The sequence below is a fragment of the Dasypus novemcinctus genome, chromosome 8 (genome assembly GCF_030445035.2).
Source record: "Dasypus novemcinctus isolate mDasNov1 chromosome 8, mDasNov1.1.hap2, whole genome shotgun sequence".
NCBI lineage: Eukaryota > Metazoa > Chordata > Mammalia > Cingulata > Dasypodidae > Dasypus > Dasypus novemcinctus.
The window spans coordinates 108,798,055-108,822,925 of NC_080680.1; the positions used below are offsets into that span (position 1 = coordinate 108,798,055).

Consider the following 24,871-nt stretch of genomic DNA (forward strand, 5'->3'; position numbering starts at 1 on the left):
GTTGGTTTTTTTTCTTCCTTATCCTTTTTCATAACTGACAGTTTCCCACATTCAAGTTTATATTTCCTTTAAAAGCTGAAGGAAAATACAGATGAGAAACATAAGTTCTTCAGCTAATTATTAGAAATCTTTTTACGTAAGTCAAAGTCTAGCACTGAAAATGAGGACCATCAGGAGAAAGACGAGACCATGTTTAGTTGGCAATGAACTTCAAGATGATTTCTTGGTGCACATCAATCAATTCACTGCCAGAGTGCAGTGAGCTCAGCAGTGAGTGATTCCAGGCAGCCTAAGGATTTCCTCACTCTTGAAACCAGCTACTTTCAACAAGGATTCTAGTACATAGCAAGTTCCTAAACAGACTTACTACAGTTAACTTCAGGTAGCTAGCCCAACTCTCACACTTGGAATAGTCTCAAACCTCTAGATTAGGGTTCTGATAGCATGAACATCATTTATGACCACCATACTCACCTGTTCTAATGTGGCAGCAAAGCCCTGTCTGTCTGCTACATAAGGCAGCCCATGAACCAAGCCTACTTTCTCTGTCATTTGATTAACCATGTCAGTAAGTGTGTCTGGAATTACTAAAAAAAAGAAAAGAAAAAAAGGGCATGGGGGGAGAGAAAATGTCTTTTTTAGTAAAATGACCATTGATGTAAAATTAACATTTGGATCTCACAAAATGATTCTTAATCACTTTTCTAAGTACAACACAAAATTTTAAAAAGACATTACTTATGAAAAGCTAATTTCCTCTCCACATTCCCAGCTGGCCTATACCTAATACCAGAGGCAGGATACACCTTGAAAACATTACCCTTTTTTTCTGAACCTCCACATCAAAATAATGGACAATGTGTCTCAGCGGAAAAGCCTAGGAGCCAAAGTCAAAGGTCCTCACTTCTTGTTCTGGCTCCCCCATTCTCCAACCTCAGGAAATAAGCCTCCACTTTTTCAGTGGGTATATAATATGTATCCTAGCTCAGACAACTACTAATGGAAATCTAATGAGATTGTATTTGACAATAATTTGTATACTGAAAACGCAAATATGAGAAAATAGTTTAAGAGAGCAAATGCAGAGAAGGAGTTCATGAGTTGATCTGTAATCGTTCTGAGTAATTAGGATTGCTACACTTCTATTAATTTTAAATTTGCATTTTAAACTGATAAAAATTTTTAAATCGTTGCCTCATCTTCAAATAATTAATCTCATTTTTTATTACTTCATTTATTAATTTTCTTCAAATAATTAAATCTATTGTACAAAACAAAGTGTATTTCAACCTTAAATATTATCTTCTAGGGCAATGGTCCTCAATTGGACGCAATTTTGCACCCAGGGAACATCTGGCAGTATTTGGAGACACTTTTGGTTGTCACGATGAGAGAGAGATGCTACTAACAGCTAGTATGTAGAGGCCAGAGATGCATCTAAACATCCTGCAACACACAGGGCAACCTCCACAACAAAGAATTATCTGCCTCAAAATGTTAATAAGGCTGAATTTGAGAAATCTTATTCTAAGGCTAAAAATGAGGTAATCAGAATAAAAGATTTATGGAATACTGAAATTAATATAAGTATAATGTTTAAAATTGTAAGGCAAATTACAATTGCAGTATATAAAGAGGTTCCTTGCTAAAATCACTAAGTGAGAAGTCTAACAAACATATGTATTCTAGTAAAATATGTACCTATTGATGTCTCTTTGTGTACTGTGTACTATGAGAGCCACAAATAGGTTAAAGTAAAAGATAAGAGCCATACAAACAAGGGAAAAGTTACACAGGTGGACCATGGCTGTTTTTTTTTAAAGGCTGAAATTGTTTTCATCAAAATGAAAACATTTTTTTATACATATAACATGATAGGTTAGCATAAAAAAATAAATCTTAGTATAAGTTGACATAATACCATGAACTAATGATAAAATAAATTGCTTTATTAGGCAAACAAAGACTGATAAACATATTTTTTGATTGCTCATGACACTTTATCATCCAGTGAATAAGTTTATAAAATAAAGCAGAAACACCTCACCTCTTATTCCACTATCACAAATCCATATAAGATCATACTTTGCAACTTCATATCCTGGCATTAAATTATTAATTTTAGGATTAATGCCAACCTTTTTGCCACCTAAAAATTTAAAGATACAGAAGTGAAAGATTCACACAACATTATAAATACTTTCTATTATCCAGATACATGGTAGGGAGAGGTGAAAAGTATTTGCATACTTTAAAACTTAAAAAAAAATACTTCCACATTATTTTTTATATTCTCTACTATTCAGAAATATATTTAGAAGAAACTGTTTTCAAAAGAATTATATTGTTTACCTTAAAAAAAATTCATTATTCAGTTTTCTAATTCTTCCATCCTTACATTAACAGGTAGAAAATACGTCAAAATTTAATGCCAAATAACTTAACAAATCTTCAGAATTATTCAGTCGGCTTTGGGAAAAATAGTCTGTTTTTGTAATATAATAAAAGGGAATTCTATCATTAACTCCGAACTACAGACAATGAGATGCAAAAAATCCAAACATTGACTATATTAAAGACACAAAAATAATAAGCTCTCATCCGATTTATATATAACATAATTTTTGATAATTTTTTTTTTTTGTTAATGTAAGATTGATTACTTGCTTTAGGAAAAAAATCTTAATTTTTACAGCTCAAGTTTTCACAAACGGATTTAATACCTCTTTCACTATTCCCAAAATCTTACAAGAAACATGCTATAATAATGTCAATGGATGGCTAACACCTTCGTCTATACTTTAATGTAGAGAAGACTACTGATACATAACATTATTAAAGCAAAATGGTGTTGCAGAATTTCTTTGTTGCTTACCTATAAACAATCGAGCATCAACATTTGGATATTTTCCAAGAAGCTTCTTGCACACATCAATGGCTGGATCATCATGATCTTGTACACAAAGGAGGACTTCATACTAGTCAAAAAACATTAAAATGAATTAATCTCTTTAAAAATAAGCATTCATCAATTAGCATGTACTCATTGATCAAGAAGCATAAGAAAAACAAGCAATTGTACACACATGTTTGTAAGTTAAGAGTATTCATAATGGATACAAACACTTATGATATTATAAGTATCACTGTAATTAAAAGCAACTTCTCCAGAACAGGGAACTTGTATGTGATGATGAAGAAACTGGCAGCACCACAGTTGAAATCTTGCCATTCCTATACAGGCATGCCATAGTAATTAAACTGGGTCTCAAGTCTCTCCGTTGACAAAGATCTACTAAATGCTCACAAAGTGCCTAAGGATGTAATAAACAACATAGAAAGAAAGCAAAATAAACACAGCCTCTATTCTCTAGAATATTTCTATCCAAAATTAGTATTACGTGATGAAGGTGCAAATGTCATTAGGATAAATTAATGGGCTTTTCTAAACTCTATATAAAAAGAACAAAGAACAAAATCTGAGATTAGATTTTTGGCCTAAAATCATAGTTTGGAATAAAACAGAATTTTATTTGATTCAAAATTCACCAATCTGAAAAGCTTGGTGAGCTTTCTAAGTATGAAAACACACCCGATTTAGTCTATGATAGTAAATTAAGGAAGTCATTTCTTAGCATTTTTGACTGTTATATCAAAATTATGCTGGAACATTTATTATAGATGGATAATTCTAGGTCCCATTTTCTTAAGAATCCAAATCCCTGGGAATGATTCTGACAAGCAGTTAATAAAATCTTGAGATCTTTGTGTCTTCACATTTTGATGAAATGTTTTATTTGCTAAGAATCTCTGTATTAGAACAATCACTCCAATTACACTGCAACTGGCAAAGCACAGTTTAAAGGCTTTCTTAACTAATGCAAAAAAAAAAATCCTTCAGATATGTTTTACACTATCTAAAGGATAAGGCATATATACATATGTTCAAAAATACAGTATTTATTTTTAAATTCTATACTCTTAAGCTAAACCTCTAAGGTTACATTTTAGTGAACTATTAAATGTTTTAAAAGTGTTTGCTTTCATACACAAAGATGCTACAATATCATTTTGAGGGATAAACATTCTAAAGTAGTGATTTTTTTCAGAAGTGGTAATAAATTCATGCTGACTCAGCAACAAATTTCCCATCATATCCTCTTTCTAAAACTGGTTCAATATTTTTAAATGTAGAAGGGAGGTTTATTATATCCAGGAAAAAGAGCAAAGCTATGTGTTTGCCTGCCTGCCTGCCTGCTTTTTAAAAGAGCTAACTAAGGACATAACTTTTTAGTGTCTAATATTATACTATTATACCAGGGCTAACTCAAGTAATGGGAAGACCTATTTTATTTACTTGTATTAAACATACACAATGTAAAAAGTGAAAGCAGAATGTTTACAGTACTCTTAAGCACAATAATAAATTCCCTCTTATTTTCTAGCTACTGCTATTATAATAAATTCTATCCAATAACTGCCTTTAATGGTGACTGGCTAGAATTGTCACTTTAGAGTTTGTTTGGTCTTTCTGAGGTACCAGGCTGGATTTGAACCCAGAACCTCACATGTGCATGTGGGAAGCCAGTGCTCAACCACTGAGCTACACTGGCTCCCCGAGTTGGCACCTTCATTTGTTTTGCTTGTTTTTTGTTTTTGTTTTCAGGAGGTACCAGGAACCGAACCTGAGATCTCCCATGTGGGAAATGGGCGCTCAACTGCTTGAGCCACATCCACTTACCTCAAGAGGTTTTAAAACCAACTTTCCAGCCATCTGGTCTCCAGATAAAAATCTGAGAATGGGAAGGGCACCTCTTCTACCATACCCCTAAAATTTCCCAGAGTCTTGTAAAGCACCAGTCACTTTCAGTGCATCCTCCCATCTTGACTCTCAAAACAACACTTGGTTGAGCCACCTGAAGGCAATGACTTAACAATGAAGACTAGAAAGTTTAAGTCAATTTTCAAAGGGTTAAAGAAACAGCTCTCCTTTCCTACTACTGTGGCTACTAGCTAAGCTTGCTCTAAAGAATTCCTTATTTTCAAAACATAATTCTGTAATGCTTTTATAATTTATGCTGTTTTGCAGGTATGAGTGAATATAGTAAAAGGAAAGGTTTATAAGCAATACAATTCCATAAAATATAATAAAGCTAATCCTGGCCTCCCCCTACCCCCAGCAAGAAAAAAAAAAAACACAATGTAAAATAGTACCAGAAATGTGCTCAATGGGAAGAAAAAAGATACTGGGTTACAGCAAAAATTTTTGAGAAATATATGGTAAGAATATAAGCAAAGGAGGTATAGTTTGCCTTTATTTAAATGGAAGTTTTAACATTTTTATTTTTATTTATTAAACCTCTTCGACTTAATTGCAAATTAAAAAGTAAGTATCTTTTGTTTGCCCAGAGTGCAAATGAAAGTCACATTACCCAGCGAATGTTCAAAAGCCTTAAATATTTAACTTCTGCTTGTTTCTGATAACTGAAAATAATACAAGGTGGAGGTGGCATTCTAAATAAATTATTTTCTAAAGTATTCTAAAGTATCAAAACCAAGAATCTTCATTTTTGGCTATGATAATAATCACCCCTGTGTCTTCATAGTTTGGTCAAATGTTTAATTTGCAAGGAACCTCCGTGTTAGTATACTCATTCCAACTACACTGGCAAAGCACAAAATATTAAATCAGTTAAAGACTTTCTTTGCTAACACAAAAAGAATTCTTCAGATATATTTTACACTATTTAAAGGATTAGATATATACACACACACACATCCCCATTACAAAATACTGCATTTACTTTAAAAAAGAAAACATTTACTATCTAAATCTGCAAGGAACATAGCTATAGTAAATCCTCTATTTCAGTATTGAATACATGAAATCTAGCAAAAAACCCTCCAAATAATTTACGTGAGAAGGTTTGTCTCCATCAAGTCATTAGTAAGGCTTCTACACAAATAGATAACCTGACTAATTTCCCCCTTTTTCTTTTGAAATAGTGAAATGACTAAAAGATTGGGAACAGAGAAGAATAGAAAATTAATTAAAGTGGGAATATTTAGACCTTTGATATTTAAGAACTTAGCATTTGAAGTTGCAACAATTGTGAACATTACTTTTTTGCTTTTATGAATAAATTTCAATGCATAAATACTAGATTTAGATGTATAAATAATAATTGATAATGTATAAATAATAAATAATATTAGATAAATGGCCTCATTGATTCACCTCTGTACCTTAGGAATGTAAACTTTTTAGTGTAGTAAACAAGATAAAATATCTTAAAATAGAAAAATGTTTTAATTTTTAATATATATCAATTATATTACATAACAAGTAGGAATATCTCAAGTTATTTATAAGTAACTACGTTATACATCTTGTGTACAGAAAAATTTTATGACTAAATTTGATGATAGTAGAACATAAGATGGCATAGATTTAGATCCCAAATGCCTAGAACATTCTCTGGCACAGAGTGAGTGATGAGCACATGTCTGTTAACGCATTTGTCCTGGCTAACTTTCAAATGAAAGACAGATGACAGGAAGGAGATGTTTCATAAGAAAAGTGTTCTCAATTCAAAGCTATGACAAGTAATGATGAATATTTGTGATCTACTCTCAAATACTTTGTACTTTTTTGGGTAACATACACAGTTTTTCTAATTCATTTGGTAAATTCCTAATCCCTCAGACTTAATAGTTTTACTACATGTATTAATAACACTAGTGTTTGATCTTTCAATTGACCCTAATTTCAGGCAGCTTTAATTCTTTGTTAGAAGGCTATTTAGTTAGAAAACAATTCCTCGAGGGAGCGGATGTGGCTTAAGCAGTTGAATGCCTGCTTCCTACATATGATGTACCAGGTTCAATCCCCAGCCCCAGTACCTCAAAAACCAAACCAAAACAAAACCCACCAATTTCTCTTAATTATAGCCATACCCCTGAAAATGAAAACCAAAACACAGCAATAGATTTGCAACATTTTAAACAAAATTTCAAATCTGGGGGAGAAAAAACTCAATTATCATAGCCTCACTCTGTTAATAACTTTGATCATTAATTTAAAAATTCTTCATATAGCCAGAATTTACTAAGTCATTAAGCCAATAATGTGGACTATTGAGTCTTCCTGCTACTGATGAATCTCTCCCCAAATACTGCCTTCTAGCCTGTGCCAAATGAGTATTCAAAAGTATGCACAAAATGAACCCTAACACTTTTCCATTCTTATATTTTTCCAAGGAATAAGTAACAACACAAAGGTGGATTTTTAAGACATTTAAAACATAGAAATCTTTCAGGACAATTAATATAGTAATAGTTTCACCATATTTTAAGCCTAGAAATTCAGAACAAGTACCAGCAGTTAATCATCTTGCACATGTTCAAAATTAAACAAAATTTAAAAATTGTCAATATGTTCTATTTTTTCCAAAATGACCAAAAATGCTCCAAATCAAATAACAGAGGCAAAAAGTTATATCCAGAATGAAAACATTTCCATCCTTTTATAAAGCACTGTTTATACTCAACAAAAAGCATAAAGTGCTGGTAGACAACGTGGATGTTCACGTCATGACTACATGTCTCTTTTTGTTTTTTTTTAAAGATTTGTTTATTTATTTATTTCTCTCCCCTTCCCCCACCCCCACACATCCTGGTTATCTGCTCTCTGTGTCTATTTGCTGCGTCTTCTTTGTCCGTCTTCTTTGTCCGTCTTCTTTGTCCGCTTCTGTTGTTATCAGCGGCATAGGAATCTGTGTTTCTTTTTGTTGTTTCATCTTGTGTCAACTCTCTGTGTGGGCAGCACCATTCCTGGGCAGGCTGCACTTTCTTTTGTGCTGGGCGGCTCTCCTTACGGGGCGCACTCCTTGCAAGTGGGGCTCCCCTATGCGGGGGACACCCCTGCGTGGCACGGCACTCCTTGCGCTCATCAGCACTGCGCATGGGCCAGCTCCACATGGGTCAAGGAGGCCCAGGGTTTGAACCGCGGACCTCCCATGTGGTAGATGGACACCCTAACCACTGGGCCAAGTCCGCCACCCTACATATCTCTTTGTGAAATAAACAACTCTTCTGTTCACTCAGATTTGTGAGATTAAATGATTTAACTTTAGTTCTTGTGGCGCATTTGCCACTGTGCTTGGGTCTTTTAAAATGCCATGAGATCAAAATTTAGAGCAATTTCTCTGCTTTCTAAATTTTCTATTTAGACAGCTATCAATACTTTGTAATTTAAAAAAATAAAATTGTGACCTAAAAAAGAATAAAAACAACCTCCTATATATGTAACAGCATATATTATTAATTTTCAAATATCCTTCTCCTCAATTTAAGTACTTCAATGACATAACTTAAATGAACAAAAGAACTAAGTGAAAACTGGCACTTTTAAGATAATCCTGAATTGCAGCAAAAAAAACAAAAACCAAAAAACAAACAAATGAACAAAAAAACAAACTGATTCAGAAGAAGAACTAAATTACTGCTTAATCACAAATGTTCCCAGGATTTTTTTAAGGCACTCTTTTTTTTTTTACTCATACATGGGAAGCAGGCGCTCAACCACTGAGCAGCATCCACTCTCCTAAGGAACTCTTCTTACAACCAAAACCCACACTAACTTCCTCAACCACTTAAATTCCATGACTATCACAGCTCATGAGAGCTACAACAGAAATATTCCATAACTAAGTTTAAAAAGTGGTTCAAATGAGGAAAGGGTAAGATCATGGTAAAAAAATTGAAATGTGAGATAAAGTTCCACAAAAATAAATGCCTATTATTCTATGCTATACCTTAAGATTTACTCATAACTAATGAAAATATTCACTCACTCACATATAAATAAATTCTCCTTTGTATTGGCTCACATGATGTGGGGGCCAGGAAAAAGCCCCATTTTTCTTATCGCAAAGCTTATTTTACAATTAATTAATTTGGTTTATATCACTCCTGAATTATAAAAGGCAACATCTTGCATTTTTTAGTTAGAAAAAAATCAAGTATATACAATGATATCTTATTTCTAATTACGTATTTAATTTACTGAATGAATAAAGGCATGATTCAAATCTCTAAAATTATTATGTATCTAGTACATACATATACAAGCAAGAATACATAATTTTTGCTTCAAATAACTAAACTCCCAAAATTCTGAAAGTGATAATATAAAAATACTAAAAAAATAACTGAATGATACTCATGTCTACATACTTAAATAAGAGCTGCATTAAGGCTATCACATCTGTGTCTTCTCTATTCTTTTCATTGGTGCTACCAAGAAAAGTATGAGCTAAAAGAAAAGAAACAAGTGGGGGGGTGGGGTTGAATGGGACCTCACATATATATTTTTAATGTAATATTATTACAAAGTCAATAAAAATAAAAAAATTAAAAAAAATAAAAATAAAAAAAAAATAAAAAAAAAAATAAAAAAAAAAAAGAAAAGAAACAAGAGCATCAAAATGAGTCACCATGAGAAGCATGGGTTGCATATGTTCTTCCCTCTCACTATTTGCCTACACTATCCTAAAGAGAGAGGAGGGAAATCACCTACAAGCAGCAAATATAGCTATAGAAAAAACTGAGGGTAAAAACTGAGGCCAATCAATAAAGACCTCAAAGGGAAAATTAAACTGCACTGACAACAGAACAGATAGAAATTTGAAGACACATTCTTTTCACAAGTTATCTACCACCAAAATCCCTTTTCAAAGGCAGTGTCTCAAACAGGCAATTTTAAAAGTCACAGTAAAGCTAAATATAAAAATCAAGGAATATTAAGTTCTCAAGAAACTACAGGATTCTAGAATAGTTAAAGAATACTCCTACCTCATTTCTTGGCTCATGAGCATGTCAGGTTCCCAAGGGGATTCATGTGTAGTTCTGGCTGTCCTATATCCATTTCAGACCATTAAATACTACTTTTCACTACTACTGCCTCCTCTTCCCCTGTTCATATGACTCATGAAACAAGTTCTTCCGTTTCAAACTACCAGGCACTTAATATCTGAGTGCCAGGAGGCTTATTCAGGTATTTCCACTTCACATGGATACACAGGTGGTTAGAAAAGGAATGTTCACTTTTCCTCCAACCCCATTTTCATCCTAAAGCATAAGCTTTATAAGACAGAGATCATCATGAATTTTTAACACCTTCACCTTACAGTGTCAAAATTCCTCTTTAACTGTTTACCATGGTGGGAGGTGGGGAGGAAGGTAGGGGAGAAGCATGGTTTAGCCCATTCCAAATGAACACAACACTGTACTTACTTTGGGATAGTCCAATTCAAAGAACGTTTCCAAGTTGTTGATTAGGTTAGGGTCTACCCCTTTCAGTGGTTTCAGAAGAGACACACCTGGGAGCTTGCTATATGGCTGTTTGTCAGTTGCCTTCTTGTTAAGGTGTAATCGGCTGAAAAGTAAATGATACATAAATTATTTCTGGAGAGCGCACTGTCAATTCTAAATAAAGTTAAGTACCAAGCTGTCAATAAATTACTAAATTGTGAGTAAAGAATTTTTAATTGAAAGCTTTCTAAAAGGAGATCTGAAAATGAAGGGAAGTAGAACCAGGTAAGCATCCAGTTGAGGAAAACTAAAAATGCAGGAATGAATGTTCCAATGAAGGCTGGTACTTAGATGGTAATTTATGATTGTACATGCTACACTTAGAGGTATGGTATGCTGGGCATTGAGTAGGCATTCAATAAATATTGGTGAAGAAATGAATGATGCTGTTAACCCACACATCAACTGCCCTTCCTTTCAAACTGCCTTCAAAGTGGCCAAAGAACTGTAAAAATCGGGGGTAGGGGGATGGAGAGGAGGGGTCCGTATCTCCACCAGAAGAAATACAGAAGGGTAACCAGAAATCTTTGAAGAATTTCTACAACAAAAAGTCCAGGCAGCATACGACTGATAACAAGTACCAAGCAGCCTGTCTGGGAAGCATGAAAATGATATAATTAACAACAGAACTCCCAATATGCACGAGCTCAGTATGGCAGGAGTAGAAGAAAGTTAAAGGTTAGGAAAAAAAAATCTCAATGATGAGAAAAATATCTATTAATGATCCTGGAAAATATCCCAGAGCCACTAGTTCACAGATACATTGGCGAAGGTTCTTGCTGCCAGCCCATCTCAAGGGTGCTGTGACACTGGGAGCCAAATGGGAGAAGCAACGTCAAATAGAGAAGAGATAATGTTCCCCAGTGATGTCAGGCTATCACAACAAAAAGACGAGATGCCATTTGGCAGAGTGATGAAGTTTCTGAAGGAAGTCTCCAAAGGCTTCCTCCCAATGTCTCATGAACAAGTCTCCAAGCATTCAACAGTAAGAAGACGCTAGAATGATCATGGGGCAATCCGTAAGAGATTCTTTTTAGTTATTTTTTTTTTTCTGTAAGAGACTGTAAAACACATGGTCTTCCACATTTTAACGTATCTGAAAACAACAGCATCTTACAATTGCTGATAACCAGATGGCAGCCCTGACTGAGCGGTATGAAAACCACCTAATGAGAACTTCTGGAAGATTAAGAAAACAAAACACCAGCATCAATGAATCTTAGATTTGATAAAGTTCAGTATTGATCTATGAATGACTTCTGGAAATACATCCGTGCCATGGCCCAGAGCAGGTGGCCACAGGTTAACTCCCAGCTAATTAAACAGCGGAATGCTGCAGCAAATGCCTAATGTTTCAGATACGACTATATATAAACATCTTTACAGAAAGAAAACAGGTTATCTACAATGGAAAAATGAAAAACCAACAAGAAGTTTAAAGAAGAGAGTGGTACCAATTTCTGATTCACAACACCAAATAACAGAAAATAATGAAGCACCATCTAATAGCAGTGCTACTCAAAGTATGATCTTGTCCACAACGACATAAGAAATTGAGAGAAAGTATTTTGAAACATTCAGAGCAATCTGACATTGCCACAACATCCAAGCAGTGGATTATTGTAAATTACCAAAGTATCAGTCCATGACAGGTTGGAAATTTTTAAAAGAATTAATCCTTTATTACACATAGTTTGGAAAATACTGATCTTCAGAGTTCATCTAGAGGGTGGGAGAAAGGGAAAACCATGTTCTAAACATCACGTAACTACAAAAAATGATCACTATGTCATTCCTTACAAAGTTAGCAGACTAGATAGCTGGAGAAACCCACCCAACACAGAATATCTAAATTGCTAGGGAAGAAATGTTTTAATTATATATTTAATGTATTGAATTGGTAATATATTCACATGGTTCTAATAACCAAAAGCATAGAAAGAGTCACATAAAACAAGTTCCCTGTCAGCCCCGTCCTCCTTTTTTGAGCCTAAGATGTTCACTAGGCATTATCCTATAAATGGCAATACAATGATGAACAAGCAAATTGCCTACCATCAACGAGTTTGTGGTTTAGTAGGGAGGTGTGCATGCACAGAGCTCCTCTCCTTATAAAACTCTTACATCAACAAAGCTATGCTCTGGAGCAGGAATGCATTTCACTTTGCCTCCCACACACAAATGATGCTGGTTGGCACTTTGTCCATGACAGTTGTGTCATTAACGAATCTGCAGCTATTTTTATTAAAAATGTGATCAACAGCCCATTTTTTGTGTCTCAAAAGTGGCCAGAGTGGTGGAGTCCTCCAAGTGGGTCAACTTGATGACGCTCTGACAGGATCCTACAAGGCCTACTGGTTTCAAACCAATTTTTGTTTTACGAACTCTGAACTTGAGCTTATCATACCCACATGTGACACAGGCATTTCTCATGGGTGCCCATTTCCACCCTCAGACAAGGAGCAGGTGACTTGCCCTCTGCCAGGATCCTGGGTACAGCACTTTCTCAGTTTCAGGTTCCATACTAGTCATGCATTTGGCTTATAGCCTTGACCTTTTTTGGGGATATGTGTGTGTGTACTTTTTATTGGTGCATTACATACGTATAGTAAAATCCCATGTAAGCATATAGCTCACAGAATTTTCTCAAAATGAAACACCCATGTAACCTGTAGCTAGAGCAAGAAACAGAATATTACAATTCCAGGGGCCCTAGTATGCCCTCTTCTACTTACCACCCTCTCCTCAAGGATAACCACTCTCCTGACTTCTATTTAACACCACAGACTAGTTTTGCCTGTTTAAAAGTGTACCATAAATGGAATCCCACAGGATGCACTCTTCTGTGTCTTATTTTGCTTAACATTATGTTTGTGATGAGAGTCATCCATGCTGTTATATTAGTTATAGTCCATTCATTCTCATTAAAATACAGTATACCATTTATTAATATACCACTATTTATTTATCCACTCTCTGTTGATGTGTATTTGGGTTGTTTCCGGTTTTTAGCAATTACAAATAGCATCCAGCCTTATCTCTGTCCTTATATAAGTATTAAAAATCTTAGCCTCCCACCACCACAGTCAGAAATTCTACTTTGGACAAGATGGAGAAACAGGATTGGATATACCCTTCTGCCTGAAACAACCAAAAAATCAAATGAAATATAGGAAATGAGACTTTTCAAGACACTGGACACAGGTAAATAAGGAAAGTGATTCCTGAGGCATAGAAAACAAATGAGGTAAGACCTACGACTGCCCCAGCTTACCGCTTTGAGTTTCCAGACCATGACACAGGGTAAGGGAACCCAGGCAGAGCCAAGGAGACTCACAAATTGAGGAGATAAGAATTTCAAGTACAGAACACAAAAATATCCAGCATCCAATGAAGTAAAATTTATAATGTCTCACATCCAATCAAAAATTACCAGGTATGCAAAGAACCAGGAAAATACAACCAATAATAAGAAGGAAAAGAAATAAATAGAAACTGACCCAGAACTGTCATTGAGGTTAGAATTAGCAGACAAAACCCAACTCACTGCTTTGTATCCTCTTCATTTTTTGGAATCTGGAGATTTTTCTTTCTTAATTTCGGGCTGTGTTTATAGAATCATTACACCATTTCATGTGTTTAGAACAGGAGAGGTAGTTCACACCTGTGCTCAGACTACCTCTTGTTCAGAAGTAATTTCTGAATAAGCTTCTGTAAATAAAGTGTGATACACACTATAATGAAAGTACATTCGGAAGAGTGAGAGCAGAGAGAAGGAAGCTTCTAACTCTTCCTGGAGGCGGTTCCTACTCAAAGTGTGGTCCATTGACCAGCAACAGTGCATCACCTGGGAAGTTTTTAGAACTGCCAATCTCAGCCTCTATTCCAGGCTGAAACAGACTCTGCATTTCAACAAGATCCCCAGCTGAATCATGGGCACATTCAAGTTTGAGAAGCACTGCTTTAAGATTCATCTCTCAAACACTTTCTGGACTTCACAAATAGGACTGAAAAGGTCCTTATCTCATCCTATAAAGAATAGCCATGAAAGGTTATAAGGAAGCAACAACGATCATCTTTGCATGTGTAGAAAAGCAGACAGAATAAGGTAGAGGCAGGGGAGAAGGAAAGCATTGGAAAATATTATAAAAGTTAAAAAAAAAGCCATACAAACTAATGAAGCAGTGTAAGGGATAGAAAGAGTAAAGAAAAAGTAAGAACTCAGAATTGATGGAGCTTGGCTAATGAGCGAGGTGGCGGGAATGAAGGAGAGTGAGGGGTGCACACGGCTGACTCCCAGGTTTGGTCTTAGGTAACCAGCAGTGCTATTCACAAAAGCTGGGCACAGTGAGAGATGGGAGAGGGTAATGAGCATTATCTCGAACACATTTAAGTTACTCTTAAGACATAAATTGGTCATGTCTCTTATCCGGGAGACTAGTGGTTTTCAACATTTGGTGTATATAATGCCCACAGGCAGATAGCCCAATTTAATGGCCCAGTTGCAGAGTCTAGGAACCTGCATTTTTATGCGCACTCCAAATGATTCTGATGCAGGTCACCAGTGAACCACACCTGGAAAAACATTTCAGTAGATTATAAATCCTCCAGGACCCAGCAAAGCAGTGATACACAGTATATGTTCTCAAAGAGAAAAAAGTTGAGTAAAAAAAATAAACAGTTGAATGGATATAGAACTCAAAGGTAAGGTTAGCCTAGAGATAAAAATATGGAAGACACACACAATTTGGTAAATCTGTAAATCCATAAGCTCTACCAGGTAGAATATGCCATTAGTAGGTGACCAAGAATGAATATAAATAATCTTACAGAACCAGTAATGTATGAAGGAGACTAAATGGAAATGGCTGGAGAAATAGGAAAAAAGTCAGAAAGAGAGTAATGCCACGAAAGTATTTGTTTCGCTAGGCCATTCAAGAAAGAACACTGAATGCAGCAGAGGTCAAGATAAGAACTGAAGTGTCACTAGATTAAGTACGTACTTGGTGACCTTAAAGCACTTTTGGCAGGGGATAGGGTGGTTGATGGAGCACAAGGGGAAGATAGATAAAAATGGAGTAAATGAATGGGAGGTTGTGAGAAAATGGTAACAATGAATAAATACGATTTTCTCCCCAAACCTGACAATTAGAAATGGCAAAAGGGTCAGGGCAATAGTTAGATGGAGAAGAGTTTTTTGGTTTAATTTTTAAAGAATACTGAGTATGTATGCTAAGGGGAAAAACCTATCAAAGATAAAGTGAGAGAAAAGAAGAAAAAAAAGGATCCATAGTGCAAAGAGGAGCATGACGGTTAAGGACACCGTATCAACTTGGCTAGGTTATGGTGTCCAGTTGCTTGGTGAGGAAAGTAGTGGCCTGATTGTTACAGTGAGGGTATTTAAAACAGTCAGTTGATTGCATCTATGACTGATTACATCTTCAATCAACAAAGGAGATTGCCTTCAGCAATGAGAAAACAATGAGAGAAGTCTCATCCAAATCAGGAAAGACCTTAAAGGGAAAAATGATTTCAACTGTCAGAAAGAATTCCTAACTCCACTTCAGCCAGTCAGCCTCTCCCAGGGAATTCATCGAAACCTCCTTCTGACTTCCCAACTTGTAGGCTGCCCTGTGAAATTCGGACTCGCCAATCCCCATGGTTGTGTGAGCCAATTCCTATAATAAATGGGATTTATCAGTGTTGTGTGTGTGTGTAATATAGGTAAATCCTGTCAGTTCTGCTGCCCATTAACACAAGGAGGTAAGGTAGTCTGCCAAGAATGAAGGGGGGGAGGGGGAGTTCGGTAGAATGGTGAAGATTTAGAAGTTCTGCCAATAATGGGTGACACAGTTAAATGCAGACACAGAGAACTGTCAGATACCACTGTAGGCGTGGCTGAGATCTGAGAACATGAATGGGTAGTAGTATTAATCCACTGGCTCTCTGATTACCCTATGCAGGGTTTTGAAAGTTGAGAAGCTATAACTTATTGGATGGCTTCAGGATAACAGAGCAGACTGGTATGAGGGAAGAAATAAAGTGATGAATTGTGGGTTCAGAGCTAGACGAAAAATTAAATGTAGCCAAGAGGTAGCAGGTGGAGAACACAACTGTGGATAAATAGCCCAGGGCAGCTGTTTTCAATCTTGGCTGCACATTAGAATCCCCTGAGGAGTTTTTTAAAATCCTGATGCCTGGGCCAATTAAACCAGAATCTCTAGGGGTGAGACCAGGCAGCAGTATTGTTTTAAAGTCCCCGAGGAGACTCCAAAGTGTAGTCAAAGTTGAGAACAACTGGCCCAAGAAACATAGATTCCAGTGAGAATAGAAGAGGGCCAAGGAGGAAATCCTTCGAAATATCAGTATGTATGGGATGGACGGAAAATGTGAAGCCTGCGAAGAATAAGGAGTGTGAGGATGGGAAAGTTATGAAAGAGAATGAATAGGTGCGCTCTCAATATAGTCTATATGCTTCCAATTACCATAAACTAAAATTCAGAACAACTGGAGAAATTCCCAAGTAAAAGCCCTATCCTTAGGGATTACTTCCAGTAGGCTTTTAAGTTATCACTGGCAGTGTAGCCTACTGGTTTAACAGCCTGGGCTGAAGGCAGTCTTGATTTCTGTCCCACATTCAATTTATGAGCTGTGTGTCCTTGAGCAAGTTATTTCTTTATCTCAAGTTTTAAAACAATGTGGATGACAGTACCTCACTCATAGGATAGTTGTGAAAAAAGATAAAGTCACAAAGTAAACATTAAAGAATAACTATTATCCTCAGTAATTTAAAAAACAAAACAAAAAAAACCCCCGCTAACTTTAAGGGTAACATTTTCTATCCAATGTAACTTCTCTGACTCTACCATACTTTGATTAGAGATCTAAAGATGCCTTACAACTAAACATTGAGGACTTACATGCCAAAATGGGAAGGACTGGGAACTCAGTTTTTAAAAGATTTGTTCATATATATTTAGGTTAAAATTATATCAAAAGTTAAAATTACCCTTGGTAATTGAACAAATTTAAAGCTCTATAGACATCCTCCAAAAATGATACAAGTACCAGAGTAAAGAACAATAAATATCACAAATTATTATCCCTTAAAAATGGTGTGTTACTGCTTCTTAACTGAGGTCTTTGAAGGAATAAAATGATCCTAAATCTTACATGAGCAATTTTTAGGAGAGAGCATAACAAATTCTCAATGTCATAAAATAAAACTGTAAATGGGGAACTAGAGTCACTCTCTCCCTAAAAAAAACGTATATTTATCACACTGATGCACTTAAGGCATCCTCACGTTCAAGGACAAGGAGGAGGAGGTGCTCACCACATGCTGCTACATGGCTGTACCTGCCAGCAGGGGGACAGGGCAGGAGGGCAGGTACCATCTGGGGTGCTTTCTCAGAGTAACTTAAGACCTGCTTATAGACCAAAAGGTTGTGAGGGATGACTCAATGGGCAAAAGAGAGAGACCTTCAGGGCTCCTGCTTTCCATTGTGATCTAGAAGGACATCTATTCAGGGAACACTTCAAAGAACTCCTGGCGATGGTAAGAAATATTCAGTGGTTCTGCTGGACTTTATAGCTGCAGTAGCTTGATGAATCCTAATTGCCTCTGCACAAGAGTTCTGAACTTTTGAACTGATGGGATGGCATTATTTTATCTTGGTTTTGATGTCCTAACATCCAGTCTCTAAAATTGTTTATTTTAGCTTATTATTTGTTTTTTAATCTTTTAGTCTTTTCTTTGAACACTTTTTTACTTTAATGGTTCATAACCATTGTTATATGAATTACTTTACTAAGCTCTTCACCTCAGGAAAGTGAGAAAGACACACAAATGTCACTCAAGGCTTCTCAGAGAGAATATGAATTCCGTGAGGGCAAAGTCTTCCTCCCTTATCAGCCTCAAATTGAGCTGTTTTTATAGTTCTGCTGTGTAATTCCTGACAGACTATCTGGTAAACCAGCTTATCTGATGGTAGAAATTTATTTCCTTTGCTCCACCCTGAAAACCATGCCACCAAGCTTGTTAATATTTCATGTAAAATTAAGCTGATGATACATCTGCATGCTCCGATATTCCCTACTTCACATAACCCATGCCGGCAACTTCCAATGGTTATAGGTTTTGGTTGTTGTCGTTACTTATGTTTGTGCTCTGGGAAGGCTATTACTTTATATTTATGATGGGTATAGATCATGACTAAAGTCATTTCCATATAGCACATGTCATTTCAAAGATGACTGCATTAAAATGGGCTTCATCAACCACACAAAGCATACCTCTGGTATAATCTTAAATCTGCTAATACTAGATTCCTTGTAGTGAGTTAGCATTAGGGGAATACACAAACTATTTCCACTGAACAGAAAAGAGGCTTATATACTACGGAATACAAAGAAGTCCACCACTATAGAAAACAAACAGGGGATTCTTTATTAATTAAAGTAATAATAAAACAACTCACTAATCCTTTGCTGACAATGACAGTCAGCCTTAGCATATGGGAAATGGATAAAGCATTATATTTTGTTGAGTGCAACTAAGAAAGAAACAGTCAAATGTGATTCCATGAAATAGTGCTTAAAAAACACAGGAGACCATCAAACATAATGTAAACTCCAAATCCACTCTTCACATTGTAAGTAAACTAAATGTACACAACCCATAAAGCTACCATTTTAAAACTGAACTAACTTTTTAACTATTTTGTGTACAAAATAAAAGCCTGTGGATAGATGACAAGGGAGGGATGGCACTCGCTGTCACCTGCATTTGTCAACCAACTCAGGATAGCCCTAGGCTCTATATTCCCCCAAAGTACAGGTCAAAATATAAAGATGATGTGTTGCAATGACAGGCTTCCCCTTGGTTTGGAAATTTTCAGATCTGGCTCAAATAAGGAATGTGAAAGTAAACATGTTGTTGGTATAGCCCTGTTTTTATATTAACCTGCAAATGGTTAGAAATAGTGAGATAAGGATTTCATTTGGGGGAAGCAGATTTGGCCCAGCGGATAGGGCGTCTGCCTACCACATGGGAGGTCCAAGGTTCAAACTCAGGGCCTCCTGACCCATGTGATGAGCTGGCTCACATGCAGTGCTGATGAGAGCAAGGAGTGTGTAGGGGAGCCCCATGTGCAAGGACTGCGCTCGGTAAGGAGAGCCGCCCAGCACGAAAAAAGTGCAGCCTGCCCAAGAATGGTGCCGCACACATGGAGAGTTAATGCAGCAAGATGATGCAACAAAATGAGACACAGATCCCAAGTGCTGCTGACTTAAGTGGACACAGAAGAACACACAGTGAATGGACACAGAGCAGACAACTGGCGAAGGGGGGGGGGCGTGGAGGAAGGGGAGAGAAATAAATAAAAAATAAATCTTTAAAAAAAAATTTCATTTGGTCCAATTAATTTAATCACAGTCCACAGCCATGGAAACCACCCCATATTCTGGCTATCTACCTCAAATCACAATGGCCAAATGAAACTGAACAAATAAACGAACAAAAATCCTCATTACTCCTGAAAAAAAAATATATTCAAAGATCATTCACTCAACAAATAACAGGCACTGAAGATACAATAGTAACACCAGCCCAACTCACAAAAGCTTACAATGTAATTGTGAAAAATGACAACTAAGTAGACATTTACAATTTAGATGGGTAAAAACAACATATGAAGGACATAAGAGGGGGACCCGAACCCAGCAAGAAACTAAAGTCTAAAATGATTTGAATGAGTCAGAGTTATAAAGAGGAAGAGAAAGAGAAGAAAAAAGGAAAAGAAGGAATGAATTATAAAGAAAGTACTTGATATATACAGGGGAATGTCAGTAATTCAATGTGGCTTAAGAAATAGGTAGAAGTGGGAACTGGATTTGGCTCAAGTGGGGTTTCAGCCTGACGTGTCGGAGGACCCAGGTTAAATCCCTGGGGCCTCCTTGTGAAAAAGAAAAGAAAGTGCGCCTGTGCGACAAACCAGTGCCCGCATGGTGAGCCAGTGCCCGCGCCACAAGCCGAGGGACCACGCAAGTGAGTCATGCAGCAAGATGACATGGCAAGGGAGAGACAGAGGGGAGATTCAAGGTGAAGCACAGCAGAGAAGGTACTGGGGTGGCAGAGGTAACGGGGAACCTCTTTCCACATCAGAAATCCCCAGGTTTGAAGCCCTGTGAATCCTAGAGGAGAAGGCAAAAAGAGAAGTAGGTACAGAAGATCACACAGTGAATGGACACAGCAAAAACAGCAGGGCAGGGAGGGGGAGGGGCAGAAAAAAAAAGAAATAGGTAGAAGGGGATATAATTCAGCTACTGCCAAGAGCTCTGCATGACTTGTTTAGTTTGCATTTTTACCTGAAGGTGGTGAGGAGCCACGGTAAGGTTTTTTAGTTTTTTTCTTTATTGGAGAAGTTGTGGGTTTAAAGAACAATAATGCATATAACACAGGATTCCCATTCACCACTCCACCACCAACATGTTGCACTGGTGTGGAATATTTGTTACAAATGATGATAGCAAAGTTTCATAACTGTACTTTTAACTAAAGTCTATGGTTTAACTTCTAAGCATATGATATGAGATTAGTACTCCAGAAGGATAAGGCTACAAGGAAAATAAAGTCAAAGGGGAGCAAGGCAGAGATAGCAGTAAGCAGAAATAGTTTTGATAATTTAGGGACGAGATATGGTATATGGAACTAATGTTGTAAGAAAAGGGGAGGATAATGAATCACCAGAAACATCATTGAATATTAAAACTGAATCACAGGGGAACAGATGTGACTCAGCGACTGGGCTCCCAGATATCAACCATATGGGAGGTCCATGGTTCAATTCCCCGGGCTTCCTGGTGAAGGCAAGTTGGCCTAAGCAGAGCTGGCCCACAAGGCGAGCTGACCCAAGCAGAGAGCTGGTGCAGTAAGATGATAAAACAAAAAGACACACAGAGGAGAGACAATATGAGATGCAGATCAGGGAGCAGACCAGAAGGTCCCAGGATCAGTTCCCCGTGCTGCCTAAAGAGAAGACAAGCAGACATACAAGAACGCATAGCAAATGAACAGAGAGAGCAGACATTGGGGAGATAAATAAATCAATCTTAAAAAAAATAAACAAACCCCGAATTACAATTTTCATTTTGTTTGTCAAAGGTATCACACTATTGTCCAATTCGATATCTAGTTTCTGGCAGGTGCTATACCACAGTTATCCTGGTGTACTGAGTATTTAACTTTCATTCAAAAGCTATGACTCATTAGAAAAGTTAGAAAAACCTTATTTGCAGAAAGCAGAATTAACTTTAAAAAAATCTGGGAAAATGGACCTTTGCTTGACTAGTAGGTAGCTAATAGTTATGGATAATAAAAAGTATTTCCTCAGTCAACTAATAGAAAAGATAAGCCTGCCACAAAGCATTAGGCCATTATGCATAGAGGGAGAAAATGATAATCCTGGGGGTAGGGTTGGAGAGAGAGAAGAGAAAAGGAGAGGAGGAGGTATCTTGCTTAGATAACCAATAACATGGTTTCTAAAAAGGGAAGCCAACAATGGTCCAGGCTTTTGAAATTTCACCTCAGCCCCCTAAAAGCTAGTATGGAACCACACTAGCTCTCACAAAAGCAACGACTCACAAAGGCCATTTAATTTACTCTATCCACTGAGGCTCTAATTATTAGTTATTTTTAGAAATTAAAAATCTTGGGGCTAGGACCCTTGAATTTCAAATGTTCTAATATGATGTTAACTTCCACATTACAGACAAAAATCCTACAAATGTCTGCCATCTAAAATACATTATAAAACAACCAAGTATCAGTAAAATATTAAAACTGGAAGGAAGCAAAGTAATACAGAGATACCAGCGAGTAATGAGTTTCAAAAGCATTAAAAATAATGGTTTTCTAGTTTATAAGTCAACCCAAATTTTAAAATCCCAGGTCCAAAAAGGCCATTATTGGGGACAACTGAAAAAACTGGAATATGGACTGCAGGTTTTATTTCAATACAAATTTCTTGAACTTGTTAGGTGGTTACATAAGTGAGTGTGCTTGTTCTCAGGAAATGTACATGGAAGTAAGTATTAAGTGTTAGAGGAGCATATGCAACCTAGTCTCAGATGTTAGGAAAATGAATAAACAGATGATAGATGGATAGATAGAATAATATAACAAACATAGAAAATGCTAATAGTTGGTAAATTGGGTGTCTGAGTGAAGGGTACGTTAAGAGTTCTATGTGTTGTTTCTGTATTATTTTTTGCAACTTTCCCATAAATTGGAAGTAATTTCAAGTTTTTTTTTTTTAATTACAGGTCTGTAGGAATTATGAGAAGTCTGTGAAATTGGAACAAATAACTTCATTGAACAATCAGTTCTTTGTAGTAAATAAATTCTGCTCCATTTTTAATGCTGGCCAGTGCTTCATTCTTGCCTCATTTTAAGGAAATACAAAAAAGCACTGAATCTACATTAACTAGATACTATTATACATTTATGCACTGCATTTCTTTTACTTTATTAAAATAATCAACTGTTTTTTAATGTTTTATAATTTTTCCAGTAATTTTATTAAAATATTTGTATTACGTAAATGATTTTAAGGATCCCAAAGTTTATGCTCCTTAATCTGACAAACAGATAAGAAATCATAAAAGTTTTTTGAAAATAGACTATTTCCACCAGTTTGCAAGCACAAGTTTTTGGGTTTTTTTAGAGGTAGAGTATCAAGATCTGCTTGTTTCAATTTATTTATATTTTTGTCTTATTCCAAAAAGGATTTGAGGGAGCATACAGCATATTGAGAAAATATATTTTCAGTAAAATACAGAATATTTAGCAAAGTATTTTTACCAAGATATTGTTGCCTAGGTTCTCTCCTTGCTTTTCAAAATGTTAAGGGGTCAAATTTGCAATTTTACTAAATACATAAGGAGTGGGGTGAAGCCTCAGCTCTTTGCTTGAAAGCAACACATATTAAACTGGGAGGTATCTTCAATGGGAGAGGCATCAAATTTTTTGAAGGTGGGACCAGAAGGTACTTACCAAAAAAAAAAAAAAAGGTAAAACTTAATTTATATATAATTAAGTTATTGATTATTTGCTTTATGTTCAAGTATCCATTTCAAAAAAAGTATTCTAAGGATTCCTTTAGTTAGCAAGCCACTCTAATCTGTATAAAATAACTGCATTTCCTTTATTTTCACAAAAGTTTTCACAACCAGTTGCTGCCAATAAAAAAAAGTAACTTTTGGGGAAACAAAAAAATTAATAAAAAGTCTTTCTATAGTATCTCAACTAAGCTAATCCTTTCCAGTATCCTCAAAAAAGTATTTTAATAAATAAAAGTATTTTAAGAAAACTTTGTTGCTTATCATTAAACACAAAATAACTTAAAACAATTCCGGAATTGTCTCAAGTCGATGAGTATGAACATTCCAAAACAGTTGGTTATTCAGAACATTAGGGTACACCAATAGTATTCATTTTAATTAAAAATGATGGCTTTATCATTATGTTTATATAATAGGGGAAGATATATCATGGTCCCACATGGAAAGAAGTCAATTTCTCTAAACTTCAGCCATAAACTTAACATAACTCCAACTAAAATGTAAAAGATCACCTTTCCTTCATAAAAGATTTTGAGCTTCATCTTTAGTAAAAATGTTGAAGATGTTTAAAAAAAATTTTTTTAATGTTGAAGAGCCAAAAAATTATGCAAAAGAATTAGTAGGGACTTGCTGCACCAGTAATAAGGTAATAAAAGGTCAACTAAGGTCATAAAACTTCATTAATTTAAACAGTGAATGCTGGTACAAAAATAATAGATCTATGAAATAGTGCCAAGAGCCATGAAACATATCCAAGTACAAATAATTAAGTCTATAATAAAGATAATATTTCAAAAACAGTTAATCATATGATTCAAAAAATGATTTTGGGACAGGTGGCTAAATATTTAAGTAAAACAAGAATTAGACCTATAGATCTAAGTAAAGTGAATTAAAAAGTAAAATGTAAAAAAACAAGGAAGAAAAAAGTTCTACAAGACAGGCTAACGCATATAAATTGGGATAAGAGGAAAGATATAAAAATTAATCAGAGTCAGAAAACATTTTTAAAAGTCTTGGCTATCTAAAGCACACACATTTTTCTCCATGTTAAATTTACGTACAAAGTTGAAAGACAAAAAAACAGACTGGAAAAAATTGCAACCCATGACAGATATCAAATAAACAATCTTCATATAAAGAGAACTTGAAAATCAAAAAGATGAATGTAGCAATAGGCTGCAGCACATGCAAAAGATTATGAATATGTAACTTACACTAAATGTAAACACATAAGAACATATGAACCTGTTTGACAGAACTAGTAATTAAATGTAAATTTAAAAAGGAAAACAGTAAAAGGCCTGATACTTGGTGTTAGCTGAGAACCAGCATACAATGTTATAGGGATTATGAATAGATATAACCTTTCTAT

General features: G+C 35.8%; 1 protein-coding gene across 1 annotated transcript in view; it reads right to left on the minus strand.

Annotated features, from left to right (window-relative positions):
- UGCG (UDP-glucose ceramide glucosyltransferase) overlaps positions 1-24,871 on the minus strand; it is a 36,067-nt gene that overhangs the window by 8,668 nt on the left and 2,528 nt on the right. Inside the window, exons 2-5 of the mRNA XM_058302541.2 lie at positions 10,297-10,438; positions 2,876-2,978; positions 2,048-2,149; positions 475-587 (exon numbers count right to left, since the gene is read on the minus strand). Of these exons, the coding sequence (XP_058158524.1) occupies positions 475-587; positions 2,048-2,149; positions 2,876-2,978; positions 10,297-10,438 (460 nt within the window). The remainder of the gene's footprint in view (positions 1-474; positions 588-2,047; positions 2,150-2,875; positions 2,979-10,296; positions 10,439-24,871) is intronic.